General features: G+C 38.4%; 1 protein-coding gene across 3 annotated transcripts in view; it reads left to right on the forward strand.

Annotated features, from left to right (window-relative positions):
* Window positions 1-20,736, forward strand: part of LOC122638086 (zwei Ig domain protein zig-8) — a 175,475-nt gene that overhangs the window by 103,256 nt on the left and 51,483 nt on the right. For 2 of the 3 annotated variants that reach the window (XM_043830756.1, XM_043830753.1), the window contains exon 3: window positions 18,870-19,075. In XM_043830756.1, the coding sequence (XP_043686691.1) occupies window positions 18,870-19,075 (206 nt within the window). The remainder of the gene's footprint in view (window positions 1-18,869; window positions 19,076-20,736) is intronic. The other variant, XM_043830754.1, reaches the window with a different exon arrangement.

A 20,736-nucleotide genomic window follows, 5' to 3' on the forward strand; every position in this document is an offset into this window, starting at 1 on the left:
ATTGACAATGCGCACACTTTCATAGAAAACAAAGGCGCTTTGCACGAACGAAAAGTAACAAAGTTATCGAGAAAATAGCGTTAGTTTCTCATCGGTGTTACGCGCACCAAATAAGATAAATCTTTTTACGGATTCGTCTTCTTTTATCCCGACCACACTCTTTCTCTTCATTTCTCTCTATCTCTTTTTCTCTCTCTCTCTTTCTCTCTCTCTCTCTCTCTCTCTCTCTCTCTCTCTATTTTTGTACCGTCTCTCACTTTCTTCTGCTTTTTCCTCATCATTCCCCCTCACTATCTCAACGAAAAACTATCTCCGCGTCGTTCGTAACTTCTTTCTCTCTCATTACTTCAGTATCTCTCTCTCTCTCTCTCTTTCTCTCTTTCTTTCTCTCTTACTCAGCAGGCTAAGAAGAATTCAGTTTCTGTCGAGCCTTTTGTAATTTATGCAAAGCTGTCAAAGCAGGGACGTCATCTTCTTCGTCTCTCCGTGCACGAAGAAACAAGGGTCTTGGGTATGTGTACAAAAAAAAACAAAGGAGAAAGAAAAAGAGAAAAAAGAAAAAGAGAAAAAAGGAAAAAATGAGGAACACAGAAAGAAAATACAGAGAAAAAGAAAGAAAAAAAAGAGAGAAAGAAAGATATATATATATATATATATATATATATATATATATATGTATGTATATATATAAAACGATAAAAGGGAATATCGCTAAAGGGGTTGAGGAAAAAAGATAGGAGGTAAGACGGAACAGTGTGCATGGAGAAGAGGAAGATTCAGAGGCGACTGAGAAGAAGGAGGTGTGGTAGGTGAGTTGGACGGGCGGGGTGGTGATGGGGGGGAGGGTCTGAAGGGGGTGGAAGTTGGGGAGGAAAGATGCACATAAAGCGAGATTCTCGTGCGAGATGCGTCCCCACGGGCATGAATATTTTTCCTGTCCTTAGGGAAGCATCGGTCTCTCTCCGGGTATCGAGCTCTTCACTCTGAAGGGTCGGAAGTGAAGTACGGAGGACAAACGGCCCTTCGCGAGTGCACGCGCCGACTAGATAAGCTTTCTCTCTTTCTCTTATTTCCTTCTCTCTTTTTTATACTCTCGACATTTCGTAGAGCCAACGTTCTTCTTCTTTAAAAGGGAAAGATAACTCTAAGAGTAACTCGTTGTTACTTCTTGCAAGTGATTCTTATCAGGATGATTGATTCTTATTGAGAGTTAAGTATAATGATTTTTAAGATAGTTATTAATTCGCAATCATTAAAGTTTCTTTTATCTGAATATTATATGATATTATAAAGCCACATCGATGATAAGATATAGATCAGTTATATAGGAAGTAAATTGATAATGAGAATGTTGATGAAATGTCTCTATAGTAAATCTCACTAGATGACTAGATGACACGTTTGAAATCGAATAGCAATGTTACGAAAGTATCGAATGTTCCCTATGTTTACGTATAAGAGAATATCGTATGTTGTATGCAACGGAGACGATCGTAGATAGAACGGAAACGATGGGTATCTAGGTACGTATATTCGTGCATATAAATACGTATCTAACATTTCGCAGTTTGCAAAGGGAAGAGCCAAAGCACGAAGGAAAATGTTGAGAGGAGAGAAAGGTAAGTACACGATGATGAAAGACGTCATCGCATTGGACGAAGTCACATACGAATTTCGTAAAACTCGTACTACGTCGTTTAAAGAAAGGAAGAAAAAGAAAAAGCGAGCAAATCGTATTTCTATTACAAACGTTTCTCAATTACAAATGTTTTCTTTGATCTTACGTTTGATCTTAAGTTATTTATAGTTGTATGTAAATATAAAAAAAGGATAAACAAATAAACAAAAAAAAAAGAGAGAAAGAAAACAAAACAAAAAAAAAATTAAAAAAATGCATCATCAAGAGTTCCTCGTTCTTTTGCCAAGACGGACTACAAAGTGCAGACGAGGATCAAGTACTTACTAATGTACTTTCGTCGAGAGTCACCAACGAGAGAAAGAGAAAGAGAGAGAGAGAGAGAGAGAGAGAGAGAGAGAGAGAGAGAGAGAGAAAGAGCCTCCTTCTGCCATCCTCGCGAATTTCCGAAGATTAATGTGCCGGATTTTAAACGATGCGCGATATTAAACGTCGACGAATCTTTGTCACGACCCCTTTTCTCGATCTTCTTCTCCCTCTTCTTCCTCCTACTCCTTCCCTTCTTCTTCTTCGTCTTCTTCGTCTTCTTCTTCTTCTTCTTCTTCTTCTCTTTCTCGGTAAGAAATTATCGAACGTGACGCGAACATCTGACTGAGAACGTGCCTTTAATCGCAGGCACGTCGTGACTCTCGACGAAGGCCTGCAGCCGAAGCGTTAAAGAGGATGTATTTCCGGCTATCGTGGCGAAAGTATTTTCACGCTAACTTACGAAAGAAAAGGGAAAGAAAACTGAAATAAGAGAAAGAGAGAGAAAGAGAGAGAGAGAGAGGAGAGAGAGAAAGAGAGAAAGATAGAACTAATAGGTAAACGTCACGGTTCATAAAAGTTATTAAATTTCTGTCAAAACCTGTAGTTTCACTGTCAGAGACCGTTAAGAAGAGAAGCGTTATCGTAGGAAAACGAAAAGTACAAGAGAAATGGAAAGGGCGCATTCGTAAATAGCCTTTATATTATCGACCAAACTTTAACTAGGCGAACGTACACGAAAATGGAGGGTATACACTGAACTTAGTGAAGTAGTATGTTCTAAAGGTTCTGTTGGTTGCCGAGATGCATTCCGAAAATGAAAATTATGTTTTACACGATGGTCCTATAAACGACGTGTGTACCATTATACACATGAAAACGTGTATTTGTGTATACGTGCGTATATATTTGTGATACTCGACTAGATCATGTTGTATGTACGTGTATACACAAAGAGCAAGCACACAACATATATGTACACGCATATATAAACAAACGTCTATATAATACATACATAGGCATACGCATATCGTAAGCAAAGTAGAGGACAACAGCGTGTTTCAGAGAGCCAGCCGAGCGCTCTCGAGAGTTCAGACGAAATATCCCCTATGACTCGATCCTTTTGTCGTCGACGATCTCTCGACGGAAACGTCGCCTTGGCAATACAGCTTCTGGGCTCATGCAAACTATGACAAACGCACAAAGGACGGCCTTCTACAGGGAACTGTCGATTAACGACGCATTAACGTACAGACGTACGTATGTACAATTCCCTTTATCCGAATCTCGACCACGCCCATCTAGCGGTCAAAACGGTCCAGCGTAACATCCAACCGTGGAAACTTTAAAATTTTCATACATATTTTTTTATCCTCCTTCCCTTTTTTTTTATTTCATTTAATTCGTTCTGGATTATTCACTGACTTTGTTCGAATTCAATGAACGTTCTGTTTATCGCAGATACAAATATTTTGTTTATTTATATTGAGAATATATTAATGCTCGTACGTGTATTTTATTGAAAAGCAAATTAAACAACATAAATATTTCCGAACCGTTCGGATCGATATTTTCCAGCACTTAATATCCTATTTCATCATCGATTTGCACATTTCCCTTTAACGCTTTTTGAAAATACGCTGAAATCGCATCTCGCGTGATACATATTTTGTAATAATACCTATTGTAGCTCGACAACGTCATTACGCAGCGTCGATGATATAGAGAATAGAAATGACAGCGGGTTTTACTCGGCAATATGATATTTTCTGGAATAGCCAGTGCTCGCAATTCTGTCACTCGAAAAAGGAAGAAGAGAGAAAGAGAGAGAGAGAGAGATAGCTCGATGGCAAGGTGCAATTGACCGCTCACTGACAAGTTTGCCAATCCAGCTTATGAGTTTTTTCCTGCTCCCTTTCTCTTCTCTCTCTCTCTCTCTCTCTCTCTCTCTTTCTCTCTCTCTCTCTCTCTCTCTCTCTCTCTTTTTCCTCTCTTTCTCTCTCTTCCTCTCGTTCTCTCTGTCTCCCATCATCTATCTACCTACTATCTAACTCCCCTTTTTCGACCTTCCGTTTTCCCACTTCTATCGTCTATACGATACACATATAGCAAGTTGTGTGTATATAAAGAGTATAGCAAGCAGTATAACGGTTGGATCGTATATTGGCCAGCTTAATAACGTCATGAGAAGGTCGATGCTTATGGCTCACCATCGACCTGGTCAAGCAAAGATAGAGTCTTCATAGTCGATGGTTATAATCATAAACTTTACGTTTATTTCGTAGGAAGGTAAGACAAAAAAAGAAAGAAACAGGTTCATCCCCTAAGGAAGACAATATCTTTCTAAAGGTCAGCATATATTTCGAGATATTTTCGATGAATGAAACGCTTCCGCATTTCTCTGTCAGTTCGAGAAAAAGATAAGATGAAAGAGAGAAAGAGAGAGAGAGAGAGAGAGAGAGAGAGAGAACGAAGAATAAGGAAAAACACGCGAGAGCTCTTTTATACGAAAACGAAAAGTCAGGTAAAATGTTTGTATCGGGTTCGTGGCTGAGGGCGTTCGTGCTTGGCAATTTAACTTTGTGCAGTCGCGTGATAGTCATTGTTTTCTATCTACTTGAAAGACCTTCCCTCCTCTTTACTAGTTCGCCTTCTCATTTAAAACGTGTCGACTTTCTATGAGAGAGAAGATATTTATTTTCCATTTGCCCGATTTGTTCTGCAAACGTCTATCGTTTTTTTTTTTTTTTTTTTTTAATTCAAAGTAGTTTGATTAATTGATCGTGGAAAGTACGATACATAAAATAGTATATATCGAGAAAAAATTAAATCAATAAAAAGCAAGAGTTAAAGTGCATCGAAATGAAAAGAACAATTATTCGGAAGAGCTATCTCATTAACAACTTCATCTTCCTTACTCAAACTTTAGGTACATAGAGTTTCTATCTAGAAATTTATGGAAAGCAAATTTAAGGAGACTGTCGTAATTGACTATCTTCTACCGGCACGGTAAACTCACGAATTTCATTTAAACCAATTGTAAAGAGATCTACGTTCTTATTTAATCTTTCTGTCGATAAATGTCGGTAGTCGTATTTTCGTCTTTGAATTAATAGACAATATCGAAAAGAGAGAAGTCAGGTGACGTGCATACATTATCTTGCATCCCTTTCCGAAAGATAAACGGTGTCGACATTTTGCCAAGCTAGCACAAGTATAACGTGACCCCTTAAGCTCGGTCTACCTGGCTCCGTCATACTCGTGGATATTGAAAAATTGCACTATGATTTATTGCGGTGCTTCATCGTTTATCCGATCCACAGCACAGTTTCATCCTACGTAGCTGATAACTCACGTTATCCCTCGTGATTTCGTTCCCGTGAGTATAATGATGATCGAACTTCCTCAAAACTGAAAGCCCTGTCAAGAGACACGGTTGTGCGTCACACCCTGTCATCGGCTTCTACTCGAGTACTAGATGAGCCGAGAGTAATTCTATTCGATTACTTGACTATCCTAAAGTATATATACATACATATCTACTACTTAATACCTCGATACGTATATTGATTTCATATAGATTCTAATTGCTATTAATTATTTACACGGAATACACTCTATGGGAATCCAACATTATTATGCTATTGATAAGAACGTAAATGAATTTACATTTACATATCCTCATTTCATTGTTCTTATGCAAAGAAAGGGAAACAACATTGAAATAAAAAATACTCTTTTCGAGACTCGTATCGATCTGTTAGTAAGTAACGTTTTCAACTATAATATTTTATGGAGTAACTTTCATATTATACTTATTCAGAGTCCTCGCTTAACAGTTTTCAAAATAAAAGTAAATTTATAGTCGCAGGATTCTATCCTTTATTTTAGATTTTCTAAAAGAAAAACTCAAGTTCCACTCGGTACATTAACAGACAGTTGTAAACATTATTTTTGCAGCTACACAAATTACTCTTACCGAACGAAAATACAACGATTGATGTACTTAAGTTTTAAACTTCCATTACTCATTGACCTAAAACGCTAATTTGACGTTTTTTTAGCGTAAAATAAAGAAAAAGCTAGCCACAGGTCGTACGTGCATGTAAAGTGTTTTTGATTGGGTAATTTTTGGTTTTCCGTCACCTATTTCATAACTAATAAAAGAAAGATAGTTCTAACTGAGTTTTAATGAGTAATCCGCAAAAAGTATATCCCACAAAATAACATAACTTTGACGAAACAAAGAATAGAAAGAAATCTTTGATCATGGAAAAAGTTACATATTCTTTATCAATTAATTCAGTTTATCTCATTAACAAGTTAAAAAATGGAAATTAACGAACGGAATTGTTTGATCGTAGAAAGATACATATTTCAAAGGCAATGTAATATTAAGCCGAAGATAGAAATATAACAATAACCATAATCTGCACTAAGTATTATATCACTTTACAGCTTCCTAATTGCGAAACCAAAACGTATCGAGCTCAAATTAAACTCGTCCTTAAGAACAGATGGAACTGCCTTGTCTACGAAAGCAGCTCTCTACCTAAGATTTACAATAATAGATTTCGAAGAACAATAGACACTATTACGGAAACACACGAAGCAAAATGTTTTGCTACGCTGTAAAGCGTTCCACGTTTAAAATAGTCCTGTTTTGCAACGAAACGAGACGAGACGAGACGAAACGACACAGTTACGTTGTGCTTTCAACGGAACATTTACGATTCGGTATGCACGAACCACAGTGATAAAATATAATTACTTCTTTTTTTTATCACACACACACACAACAGAAAGACAGAAACCACGAATGAGACTTTACATCTCTGCGAGCAATCGACGACTGAGAGTAAAAACATAAGGTAAGTACCGTAGTATATACGTATCATTTACGCCCTTCAACGACGAAGTAAACAAATTTACAGCACAAAGCCAGGAAAGATACATAGACGCGTAAGAGAAACAATGATAATACAAAATTCACGAAAAACTTTTCGGTCAAACCATGAAAATCCATTGTCTGCTTTTTCTTTCTCTCTTTTTTCCTCTTTTTTCTTTTTTCTTTTTTTCAAAGTGCGTTCAATAAAAACGCACTATAAAAAAGAAAGTCATTCAATAAAATACAGAATTGTTAAGCTTCACCCACGAAAAAGTTGGACATTCATCCATCCTACGGATTTATAAATTGAAAAATCGATTTCGAAGAGTAAAGATAAATTTCGTTAGGAGAACAATGAACGAAATATAAAGAAAGAAAGAGAAAAGAAAAACGATACGAAGCGAAACGAAACGAAACGAAGCGAAACGTAGAGTAGTTTGAATAAAAGCTACGATAAGCGAGGAGCCCGATTGCGGGTGCGTTTGAATTTTTCTCGCGGGTGCCTCTTGGGTTTATGCAAATTCAAGGATAACCGCTCGACGACCGAACGTAGAGAGAGAGAGAGAGAGAGAGAGAGAGACAGAGAGAGACAGAGAGTGACAGAGACAGAGAGAAAGAGAAAAAGAGAAAGAGAGAGAGAGAGAGAGACAGAGAGACAGTGACAGAGACAGAGAGAAAGAGAAAGAGAGAAAGAGAGAGAGAGAGAGAGAGAGAGAGAGAGAGAGAGAGAGAAAGGAAGAGGAAAATGGAAGTTAAAAAGATGCAGCCTGAAAATAGAACTCGTGCTTTTATTTCTCGAGAGAAAGAAAACTTTAATGAGCATTTGTTGACGAGTTTACAATGTTCGGATTCGTTGAAAGTAAAAAAGTATTTGTAAAAAATGAGACAGTTACTTGAACAAGTTCTTGATCTTTTTTAAGGTACATAGCCTATTCTGTTATGAATCGCAAGAGGTAAGATCTGATTGTGAAAATATGACCGTTCTCAAGGATGTTTAGAGTTTAGACAAGGCGTTTAGAACACAAACAGCACACGGTCGTTCTCGTTAGCACCGGTTGCTTGCGGGTTCCCTTGATACTCAAAAGGTGGATAGGTACACGTTATTAAAGAGGATTTACTGCTTTACCTAGCAAAGAGGATTTGATAGTTACTTGTGACGACGGTCCTTCTACGTCGTCCAGAGCCTTATCCTGGACTATAAAGTCGTGAGCATTTCACTCTCCTCATTTATCACCCTTCCTAACGACGAATTGCTCTTGGTTGGACGTTTGACGCTGGTTGTTCAATTAGTGCTTTAAACGCTCTATTCTTTCCTCAAAGGATATTCACATTTCTACGTTTAAGAAAATTATGAACGGACGATAAAAAAATTCTATAATATATGATGAAATGAACGAAAGCAGGTTTAATTTTCTATGGTAATAAGAGTTCTCTTATCGACTACGCGCAAACGACCAAATAAGATTCCATAAATTTTCCACGAAACGAACACATTCAATATATTCTATAAAGTAGCTAAAGCGTTATTAAGAAATTTTATGCATACTTTATACTTTAACACCCCCTCTACTCCTATTTCCTGAAGCGAGTTAGATCGGTTAGTATGGATCCGTCACATTTTATGCTCGTACGTAGGTACCTAAGCTGTCTCTCTTTAGTGCGTTATAAAACGATTTAACAGCGTGAGTACTTACTCGAGAATATAGGCATGTTCCGAAGTAAACGTTGAGCACTTTGATAAAGCGTCGAAACTATGCGTAATGTAATGTAATGCAACGTAATGTAATATAATGTAATGACACGAGACAATCCAATACGCGAACCTGATTTCAAATCCGTTCACGTAAATCGCGTTACGTCTGGATTCGGAAGGGAGTTTGAATTAATTCTAGGATTTGCGATGATCTAACCGACATTATATGATACGCCTATCACAATGTATGTTCGAGGAGACAATACGCATCGAATATCGCGAGATACTATTAACTATTATATACCGTTATTACGAAATTGTAACGCACCAACGGAACGCGTATTAGCTATCTACATATATATATCTATATATCTATATACATATATATATATATATATATACATGGATGCATGTATATATACATACACATACATGACGCAGATTGCATACATAGTAAAACGCGTCTGCCCTACTAAAGAGACCTTTCGTGCGAGCTAAGATTGCTAAACGGACTGCCATAGATGAGTATGTATGCATGTTGTATGTATGTACATAGGTATATATATATATACATGTGTATGTAGATACGTACATTTGCCAGGGCATATAACAGGACCGTCCTAAAACAGAATGCGTGCCGTGCTTCCGTGTGTACCAGGGTTCCTCTGTGTACAATTCGGCTCGCGCACTATCGAGATGTGTATTAACCCGCTTCCGTCTTCGTTGACGTCGGCGCACTTCATCGAGAATAAATATGCGTGTAGATTCGGAGCATCGTGCGAACGAGGATAAAATGTAATCGTGGATTCTCTTGGGATTTAACTACGTAAGTACTATACATACGACATGAGCTTGTGGTTTAACGAAATCCGTTCTGGCGTCAATTGCTTTGCGATAACGAGAATATCTTCCTATAATTACGACGGAATTCACAAAATAATTAATCTTTCTATTTTATAAGTATATATAAATATATATATATATATTAAATTATGTAATTGAATTTAAATCGAATTGAATTAAATAAACTTAATACGACTTAAAATCATTTTCGCGAAAACTCATTCATAAAGATAGATCGAGAACAATAGCACGACGGCACGATCGGTAGCTACATATATGCACATATGAAACTACGAAAGGAACAACACAAATTGCACTACACACAAGAGCAAGGAGGCTTCGCGACGTGCTCGAAAAAAAATCCTAGAGCCAGCTAACCAAGGAAAGACGGTACTTTCTTGTTACGAAGTGGCCCCGTAGATCGGGAATACTTGAAGTGGTAAGAAAAGAATGCAAAAATAAGAGAGAGAGAGAGAGAGAGAGAGAGAGAAAGAGAGAGAGAGAGAGAGAGAGAGAGAGAGAGAGAAAGAAAGAAAATGAAAAGAAAGAGAGAGAAAAAGACCACGCCTCGTGGCCAACTAGTCGAAGTAAAGTACGGTAGACACCCTGCTACTTCTCCACCCTCTAACCATCTCCTACCACCCCTTTTCTACCTCCTCTTCCTGCTTTGCTCTCCATACTACACCACGCTACCTCGGCCTCTCGTCTCGTTGTATAAGCTTTCGCATTGTCTCGTAGAAACAAAAGGCAGGTAGCTTATGTCTCGCATTCAAAAGCTCACAAAGTTCAGTCTCAAGTGCTCCTCTTTTGCCACGAGTCCACCCTGCGCCTTCCCTCCTTCCATCCTTTCCTCTTCCCTCTCTCGCTCTTCCTTTTCGCTTTCGAGTTTTCCACCACTCTACCTTCCTACTCTCTTTATCCGTTCCTCTCTACTTCGACGACGGAAGGATACGCGCTCGTACCTACGGTCATATTTCACCTGAGGAAGAGAAAGAGAGAAACAACGGAATAGACCGTTTCCTTTTCGGTATTTTCCATCTCTCTCTCGCTCTCTTTCTCTCTTTCTCTCTCATACACATAGAGAAACGCGTACTACCATCTCTTCGTGCAAAATTTTACTTCTCCGTAATGTCGTACATTGCCTTTTACCTCGTTACAACACAACTCGTATTAATTTTCTGATATTCAGAAAGTATTATTTAATGAATTTGAGTAAGCGAACCAACTAAGGACAAAAGCAAGATAAAGGAAGTGCTATTTAGAAAAAGAAAAGAGAAAAAAGGGAAAAGAAAAAAGACGTGAAAAAAATTAAATAGGTTGTCCTCTTTCTCTTCTCACGAGACATCACTTTCGTCCTCACATAACAGACAACGCTTTGGTAGCATCGGACGCATCCTTTAGCTTCCGAACGAGCCAACCCATTAGCCTTGTCCTCAGCAACGTCCGACGTTCAATGGACATCAACGCTTTCGTTCGAACGAGCTTTCGAAGGCTTTCGAAAGCTTTCGAAACGATCGATCGATCGTTTGATCGATTTCAGACAACCGAACGAGTGTTCATCTTTCCTACTCAATTTTCTCTTCTTCTTTTTTTACTTTTTCCTTTTACTATCTTGAATAACAACGTGTTTACAATCCGTGAAAGTTTACTTCCGAAAGAAATTAATTATTCCGGACGAAGTCATCGTTTATTAGATCTTATTGAAATTCTACATGATCGAGTCGAAATTTTAATAAGATTTCAAAGTTTCATCGAATATATAACGGATGCTTTGATGGAAACTAATTGGAGGTTAAATAGTCGTAAAACGTTGAGAACCCAATGGATCGACCCAAAACTGACAGACAAAGCGTCCATCCTAATCGATATCTCGTTTCCTGTACCTATGTGTTTACGTGAATATATATCTACATATAGTGTATGGACAGGCGCACACACGTAGACGTCGTACTACGCTTTTGAGAGAATAGGACGAAGGACGAAAGTGCTAACGGTCGTTATATTGGAGTCCTGCATGCATTTCCGATGAGAATCGAAAAACTCGCTAGGTTCGGATTCGAATTTCGAAATCGAGTTAATCGGAACGCGAAACGAGTCGTTGCAACGAATTGACGAAACGCTTGAAACTTCCATTGATTCATTCGTTCGTTCGTTCGTTCGTTCGTTCGTTCGTTCGTTGGTACGTCCGCTAGATAGATATGTAGATAGACAGTCAATTTTCGATAGAGATTCGTGAATCATCGCGGAGAATGTAATCTCGTTGGCCTGTTACCACAATGTTGCCACCTCGTTATAATACGAGGACACGATGATAATTATAGTTATTCGAACGTGCCACCGACCGATTAATTTCGCCTGCGGTAAAACGCCGCAAGCGCTTCTAGTCGTCCCTCGTCGTTCGCGGGAATACGCTATAAAAAATAATGGGGCACGCAAGTTAACGCATATTCATTATACTCGTTGCTCATATTTCGCACGACTGCAATTACAGTGGAGTGTTCGTGTCCTCGTCCTCCTCTTCCTTCTCCTTCACTTTCTCCTCTTTCTCTTCTTTCTCCTCTTCCTCTTTCTCTATCTCATCCCCCTCTTTTTCTTTCTTCTCTTCCTCTTCATCGTCGTCGTCGTTGTCGTCGTCATACTAGTCAGAGTTATGAGCACTCGTTATCGCTTCCTCCAACTTCCTAATTAAGACACTCACCGTACTGTCTCGTTTATTCAACGGGCGAAGATAAAAGCTCAACTATATTGACTTAAGGTATTAAATGATTTCTCTCTCTAAGCTAAATAACTATTGTACATTAATGCCGATTAAAGATAAGTACGAACGATCGTCCGTAAGTAAATGACTGTAATTGGTGAAATTTGTTAATAACCGGAGAAAGCTTTGAAAGAGGGAGAGAGAAAGAGAGAGACGGAGGGAGAAGAGAAATGGAGGTAGAAATGGAGAAACGAGTAAAGGGAAGAGATCTTACAAGAGGTTCCAATGATTTAAGCACGACCTTCGTGTACGATTCAATGTCGATAATAAAAGTAGTTAATTGTAAGTTCTCCAATGTTCTTTTGACCACAATTACCACCATCATCACTATTATCTTCTCCTACATCATACGATACTTTCTATACCAATGTTGGATATTAACGAAACCTTTGATTGCGATATCAAAATTTAATTACAGTTCTTACCTCTTGGAATTCTACAAAGTTCGAAAATGATGCTTCTAACTTGCATTTCAAAGGAAACACGAGGAAGGAAAGAGACCACTTTCCCATCGTTTCTCATCGTTTCTCATCGTTTCTCATCGTTTCTCATCGTTCACTCGAACGACAAAGTTTTAAGATCTAAGTGAAGAAATTTCAGTTCGTCTCTTCTCTTGTATCTTGTCTTTTCTCTTTCTCTCTCTCTCTCTCTCTCTCTCTCTCTCTCTCTCTCTCTCTCTCTCACACTCACTCGTTCTACCTTTCACGAAGACGTAATTACGCGTGTATGCGTCTTACGACGAAAAAGAAAGAAAGAAGAAAATGCATCTTAAGAATCCTTTATTTCTTGAAAAAAAAAAAGTACTATTACACTGACCCGTTTCTCATGATACTTTTCATGCTCATTAGGAGAACGCGTAATTCTCCAGCGAAAAGAACTTAAAATGGAAAAGAGAAAATAAAAAAAAGAAATAGAAAGACAAGGAGAAAAAGAGAAAGAGAATATCATGAGATCGTCTTTAATATTATAAAATGAAATCTTCGCCTGTATGAGTAAAAGTTAGAGTCCTTGTTTGCCACCATCCCCGTAGAATAAAAGAACGTTCATCGTGATATAATGTATTACTATCCCATAAAGAAAGCTATAATAATCGTTCTCTTTTGAATTCAAGATAAAGTACGGTATTCCTATGAAACTTTTTGACGAATGCACGAACGTTCTTCTTCGAGAGTTCTGGAAAATAAACGAAATGCAAAATAGCACTTAAAAGAGTTAACGATCGTTCTAAACTATTTCGCTTGTGAGCGTCATTCTACAGGATTCTATACGTACGTATGTTTTAACGAAATTCGATATATTTTTGTACTTTTACGAGAGTGAGAAAATAAAGAGATAGAGATAGAAACATAGAGATGGAGATAGAAATAGAGAATGTGCATTTCTAGGTGCAATGATCGTGTCCAAAGTGAAAGGTAAGGGGCTACCGAGAAAATACCTCGTCGAATTTTGGATACAACCAAGTGGATATAGAGGATAGTCATCTACATAGAGTATGTTTCTTTACGAAGCAAAGACCACGCGCGGAATGGCAGATCCTATTCCTATGCAAACTACATGTATGTATGCAGGTGGTGGCACCGAACGACACGTTTAAGGCGGTCGTAGCAGATAGGCAGACGTAATGCCACAGTGTACGGTAACATTTTGGTTCTACCATGCATACGACTCTTTCTGTCTTGCTCTTTCACTCTCTTTCTCCTTCTTTCTCCCTCTCTCTCTCTCTCTTTCTCTCTCTCTCTCTCTCTCTTTCTCTCTCTCTCTCTCTCGCTCTCTCTCTTTTTCTTTTTATCTATATCTATATCTAGCCATCTACCTTCGTCCTTCCAACTTTAAGCTCCTCCTACTCGCTCGCATTTTCGCATACATTCTTAAATATTATATTTTCCAGAGAGAAATTTAAGATTCGTCGGAGTTCTGATTTTACCGTAGTAGTACATTGCTACCGACTCAAGAAAAAGAAAGAAATAAAGAAAATAAACAGAGGGAGAGAGTGAGAGAAAGAGAGAGAGAAAAAGAGAGAAAAAATTTTTTTCTCTCCTTCTTCATATTCCCACCAGCCGCGGAATTAATGATATTTCATGTTGTCGCATCTGTAGCTCGTCAAGACGATCTAGGTCGGCCAGTAAAATAGCTCTCGCCAAAAGCGTTAACTCATTTCTTCTAAAGATGTTTATAAATATTCGTCTTAAGTAATTCGCTTATAGAAGAGAAAAGAAAACGTAATATCATTCGTACGATAACAAAATCGATATCATATGAATATATTCAATGACGCATTTCAAGCAAACTCGTAATTACTCGATTAAAAATATATTAAATATTGAATAGCTGTCGACGGATACAACGTGTACTCATTATTTTTTTTCTTTGCTCCTTTGCTATAATTTCTCGATATAATCATACATTATTAAAAAAGAAAAAAAAAAGAGGACATCTGCTTTTCAAATAGCAATCAATAAGATTTCAACGCACAAATTAATCCTATGAAAACTATCGTAATATCGTTCGATGATAATTAAATCGCAATAACATAAAAGTAACGATCTAATCTGCGTGTAAGCAAAAGTTGACAAGCATAATGGTGCGTACATTAGCCCGGATTGTCAGCGTGATCGGTCGTTGCAGCGAATTGGAGAAAGCCTAGCTCAGGATTGTGTTTGAACGTGTAATATCAAAAGCGCCCGCAGCGATTTGATTCCCATTGTTTCATCAGCATTGGTTATCCAGACAGACCTTTGATCCCGAGCAATTTTCTCTCCAAGTCGTCGACGATGAGACTGTATGGCTACGAGACGACGACAACGACTTTAGCCCTCATTAAAATCTTCTAATTCCATCGAAGCTCGGTACGGCTATTTACACTTTTAATCGTCTATTTCGTAACCACGTACATTTAATACCCTCAACACTCTTTCTTAATCCCACTCCGATTACAATTTTATCCTTGAATATACCTTCAACTACTTACTCAGAGTATATTTAATCGTTGCCTCTCCCTCCCTCTCTTTCTCTCTCTCCCTCTCTAAAAACAATGTCGTGCTTATACGATTACATACCCCTGTATCTCGTACGAGATGAAAGAGAAGGGAAAGTAAATTAGATGACAAAAATCGATTCGTCGACTCGAATAGTCGCATATATCGTTATCCTGAAACGGTCTCTCTCTCTCCCTCTCTCTCTCTCTCTCTCTCTCTCTCTCTCTCTCTCTCTCTCTCTCTCTATAATCTATGTTTGTAATCCTCTTTGTTTTTTCTCCTTTCTCTTTTCTCATCCTTTGTTACGATGCGCGATCGCAACTACGCGAGAGTACGTAACGTTACGCTTCTCACACTATGAATAGCGATGATGGTTGATTTTTACGATGGATACTTCCCTCTCTTTCTGGGCGGTAGAATCCTAGACTCACTGGTCGCGATGAAAAAAGGGCAGTGACGCAAGCTCGGATACATACTTTGTTCTTTGCAAAATACCTTTCTCGTAAATTGATGGGAGAACGCAATTTCTTTGTTATGGATTCTGGAAAACTCGTGAGGGAGATATTTGCGATATAAAGCACTTCGTGAATTTAAAAACTTATAACAATATATTTCATGGATCGAGATATAATTTTTACGTGATATTAGTTTGTCGTGTTAATTATACTACGTCGATATTAAGAGAGACGATCAGTGTTACTATTAAGATTCTCATTAAACTATTTGAAATCGAAAATGTATTCGTTCGACTGTATGATGACTTCTGATGACTTCTCTCGAATTCGATAAATGAAGATGATAATGAATTTGGCAAAGAGAAAGGAAAAGGAAAAGAGAGATGCTAATTGGTCGGAGCGTGTCAAAATAATACGCTTGGAATGTTTAAGTAATCTCATATATGTTCCTTTGTCCTTGTAATCGTTGACTCATAACAAATTATTATCTTAAGGATAGGCTCCAAACAATAGTCCATAGTGCGTTTTGTTTAAAAGTTTACTTTCTATGTTTATTTATTACCCAACCAAGTACATTTTCAATGATTACGCGATTAACTAAAAAAATAACTGAATTCGAACCATACTGGCAATATATATTTATCTACTGCAGTTTCCTAGAGAGTATCCAACAAATTCCCAAGGGCAAATATTTTCTATAACGATGTATGGCACTTAAGAGAAAGTCCTGTGAATCGCCAAGGGTGCGCACGTGTGAGTAAACATCCTTCATTGATCCACGGAATATCCTTCGCTCATTCCTATGTTATTATTTACCATGAATACGTAATCGAAGCTCCCGAGAAATTTCCTTTCGCTTTGAAAGGGAGACAGATGAAAGAAAAACAAAAAAAAAAAAAGAAAAAAAGAAAATTAAAAACCGAAAGAAATAGAAAGAGACAGAGTAAGGTAATTCGAATGGAATGCATTCAGTTCTCGTTACAGCGCTCGACGAAACTCAATTCATTGGTCTGTTTATTCGCGAACAAACGCCTAGACGTGCACCCAGTGCGATAAACTTTTCAAGCGCCAATCGAATTCAAGACGAGACGCACGCGAGCGAAGCAACGAACTTCGAGATGGTCTGGGTCGATTGTGAACGAGTTAAAGGGGTGGCAAAGCGTGAGAGAAGGACGTGCAGCCGTCGCCTCGTCGCTGGTACACGGAGAAATTTCTGCGTTGAATCGATGCACCGACTGCGTCAAGGCTTCCATCTCCCACCTTCACCACCATTCATCCCTTTCCAACTCCTACTATGCATCGGTCGTGCGCACGTTTTATTCCACGTACATCGTCGAATGCATTAGAGTCGATCCTTCTCTTTCTTTCTTTTTCTTTCTTTTTCTTTCTGGTTTTTTTCTTCTATTTGTCTCTCTCTATCTCTCTCTCTCTCTCTCTCTCTCTCTCTCTCTCTCTCTCTCTCTTTGTCTCTCTTATACACACACATTCATTTCTACTAGCACGCGATTTTCTATCGCGCAGAGACGCGTCAAACGTTCCAGAGATTTATCGAACCAGACGGTTATGTTAAATCGACGAGGCAACGTACCGTGACGAGAAACGCGACGTACGTCAATTACCTATCTATCTATCTATCTATCTATCTATCTATCTATCTATCTATCTATCCCATGCTACCAGAATCCAGTTCGATCGGATTCGACCGTTGATACGAGACGAACTTTTACGAATCTACGAGATTTCATTAAGATTTACATACATGGTTAACTTACGTACGAGATCTAGAGAGACTTTCATTCATTGAAATCTGTGTAATATATACGAGTATGTACATACCATCGACTCCATTTAGTCAATCTCATTGTATTCCTGAAAATTCTCATTTCATCGTTGTTACGTTCTTGTAAAACGTGTGGAGAAACGGAAGTTGGAACATTTCGTATCCAACCAAATTGTGCTCACTCGAAATATACACGCATACATACATTCACATGTACATTCTACACTCACACACACGTATGTACATGATACGCGCTTGAGGTTCGCAACATGTTCGAATCATTGCCATTAAACATCCATACAATCTTCGTTAATGGTTCGTTTGTTTTTAAATGCGTTACGAATACTAACAGTGTATGGTTTTTTAAAAACGTACTAATTTATTAACGATAATAATGAGATGAAAAAAGTAAAAAGAAAAAAAAAAGAAAAAGAAGCTTTCCGGAAAGAGCGCACATAAAAAATCGATGTACTTTATCGTACCTTCATAGCCTTTTAAAAACGAGGTAAAAGACATGTACTGCAGTTACGTATCTATGGATTATTTAAATGAGGTCAGAACGCGTGAGAGAGGGAGATATTCCTCCAATGCAAATCTACGGGGCGAGTCTCATCGAATAGTAATTCGGCGTCGAAGGCAAACATCCTAAATCACCTGGTCGATGCCACGGGAAACGTTGGGTTCCTCAAAAATGTATACTACCTCCATTGGTTGTGTGTGTGTGTGTGTGTGTATATATATTTGTATAGTATATTTGTCATATATATATACACAAACGAGTATCTATACATATGTGTGTATAGGACTAGCTTTACTGGTGATAGAGTCACATTTTCTTAGCATCACGAGAAATCGCTTCCACGATAAGGATTTCGTCTTTCCAACGAAAAGATTTATAAAAGCATTGAAGTTTTTCTTTCAAACCTCCGGATCGCATTACGTTTTATCTAAATTTTTGGCCACTTTTATTTCCAAAGAATTATTTGAAGAATTATAAGAAAAATGGTGTTTAAAGAACAAAATGATCAACGAACGATCGATACTCGTTCGTTCGAAAAATTTGATCACTTTCTTAAAGAATAACCTTTCTTTATTTTCATTTCAGTTTTCATTGCAACCATCACGTCATCCGTATTCTTATTTTTTCGATGCAATGAATCGAACGTCCCGTTCTTCTTTTTCCGATCGCTGTATTTCACGAGTCTCGTCTTACGTAACACTCGAACGAATATGCACGTTTCCGTTACAAATCGTTGCACTTTTTCTTCTGCGAGAGTATTTTTATCAAGCACCGTTGTCACTATAGCAAAAGAAAGATGGAGGAAGAGAAGGTAAAAATTTCAGGCGATACATCTACCTCGAATATATCGTTTCCGATACGATATCTCGCGACATCATACAATCGTTTATTAAAATCGTATTTTATAAAAATCAACTTCACTATTTCTTGGTTGATCTCTTTCTTCTTCCTTTTTTTTTTCTATTTACGTTTAAACGTAAATTGAAAGAAGATATTAACGTTATTCCACCATCAGGTCTATTTCTTTCAGATCGGCGTATACCTTACAACATACCATCAGACTGGAGAGCATTGTGGCTGAGCAATTTAGATGAACTACAAAGAATCAACGATGCAAACGACAACAACACCGTTTCGAACGTCACAGTACAATTGGGTGGCACGGCTTTCTTGCACTGCAAAGTTCGCAATTTGGCAGACAGAACCGTCTCGGATGCCGAGGTAAGGAAGCTATTTCGTATAGTTATATCATTGGAAATAACTTTGATTGCATCTGTGTTACGTTAAAGATTTCAAACTTAATCTACCGTATTACATCTCTGTACAACATTTTCCCATAATCTGTACAACAATTACGTGAACGCGTTAAACCATACGTTATACGATACCTAAAGAGAAACAGTAAAAACGAAACGAAGAAAGGTAGAAAGACGAAAAAAGAAATACGTCGAGAAGAAATTTACTTTCTAACGTTACGAGCTCGGAACGCTATACTACCCATTATACCTACGTAGATATGTATGTATGTACATATATACATACATATAGCTAACAACGCTACTACTACATTTGATATCAAAAAAGGAGAAACCAGAGAAAGAAAACGAAAGAAAGAGATAAAGGTGAAAAGAAAGACAAAGAAAGGGAGAAGGAGAGAGAGAGAGAGAGAGAGAGAGAGAGAGAGAGAGAGACGGAATGTGAGAGAAGGAATGAGCCGAGAAACACGTCTTTTCTTATTCCAAGTAGAAGAGAGGAAAAGGCAGACGCAACCCTCTTTCTAGATCCCCAGAGAGTCTCGAATCTTCTCGCAGTTCGCGACCCGGACACTCGACTTTCTTGGCAACGAACCGAGTAGCACTACTAGCAGCAGCAGCAGCAACAGCAGCAGCAGAAGCAGCAGAGTACCAGCAACATCCTGCAGCGAACGATGCGAATCGTCCGACAGATTTGGGTTATCCGAGTGGTCCATTGTCCGTGCGTGCCGAGCCATTGTGAGGCTTCGCTTCCGTCTGTCTCTGGCGTTATCCTCCTCCTCTTTTACTCCTCCTCCCCGCCCTCCTATACGAACGTGTCCTAATCCCTTTACGAGCGTTAATTTTATTGTCTTGTTTATAGAGAAGCGAACAGTAGTCTGCCGTCCAAAGGTGAACGCGTTGCTCGGTTTTCCCAAACATCCTCGGCGTAACTCCATTAACGTGTTAACGATCGCAAAAGGCTTGATTAACGACTAGCCAACGTTGAGATCTCGCGTGCTTCGATACCATTTTGCAACAACAACGACATAGTCGACTCTCTCTCTCTCTCTCTCTCTCTCTCTCTCTCTCTCTCTTTCTCTCTCGTTTCGTTCGAAGAGAGCCACGAAACGTGGAACTTAAACTCGCGAACGCAACCACCAATGAGAATTCCATTCTAGCCGTCGATCTCTCTCTCTCTCTCTCTCTCTCTCTCTCCCTCTCTCTCGCGTTCACTTTGTTTATGTTCCGTCCTCGTTGAACGTTATTCAAGGTGGATCTTGATTCTGGCGAAACTCGAGTGCGCTGCCAAGATAAGCAAAAGAGGCCCGCCCGACTCCGCTTGTGCGTGACGTTTGCGTTACACCCCGTCGCCCATTTTAATCTGACACTGTAAATATTTTCGCGCGACCACCAAGAAAGGTAAAAAAGAGAAAAAAAGAGAAACATAAAGGATACCTCGACGGCGTTGCTCTTTTTCCAGTTATTTTTTGGATTTTTCGAGTCGAGTCAGTGAATTTTCTTTCGAGATAAACTTTCTACTCCCATCAAATAGAATTAAAGTAATCCTTTTATTTTCAAAAGTTTTCTTTTCTATAGTATCTTCTCCTACCTAAATAGTATTAATCTGATCTTTCGATTAACACTATG

Source organism: Vespula pensylvanica, chromosome 2 (genome assembly GCF_014466175.1).
Source record: "Vespula pensylvanica isolate Volc-1 chromosome 2, ASM1446617v1, whole genome shotgun sequence".
Taxonomy (NCBI): Eukaryota; Metazoa; Arthropoda; class Insecta; order Hymenoptera; family Vespidae; genus Vespula; species Vespula pensylvanica.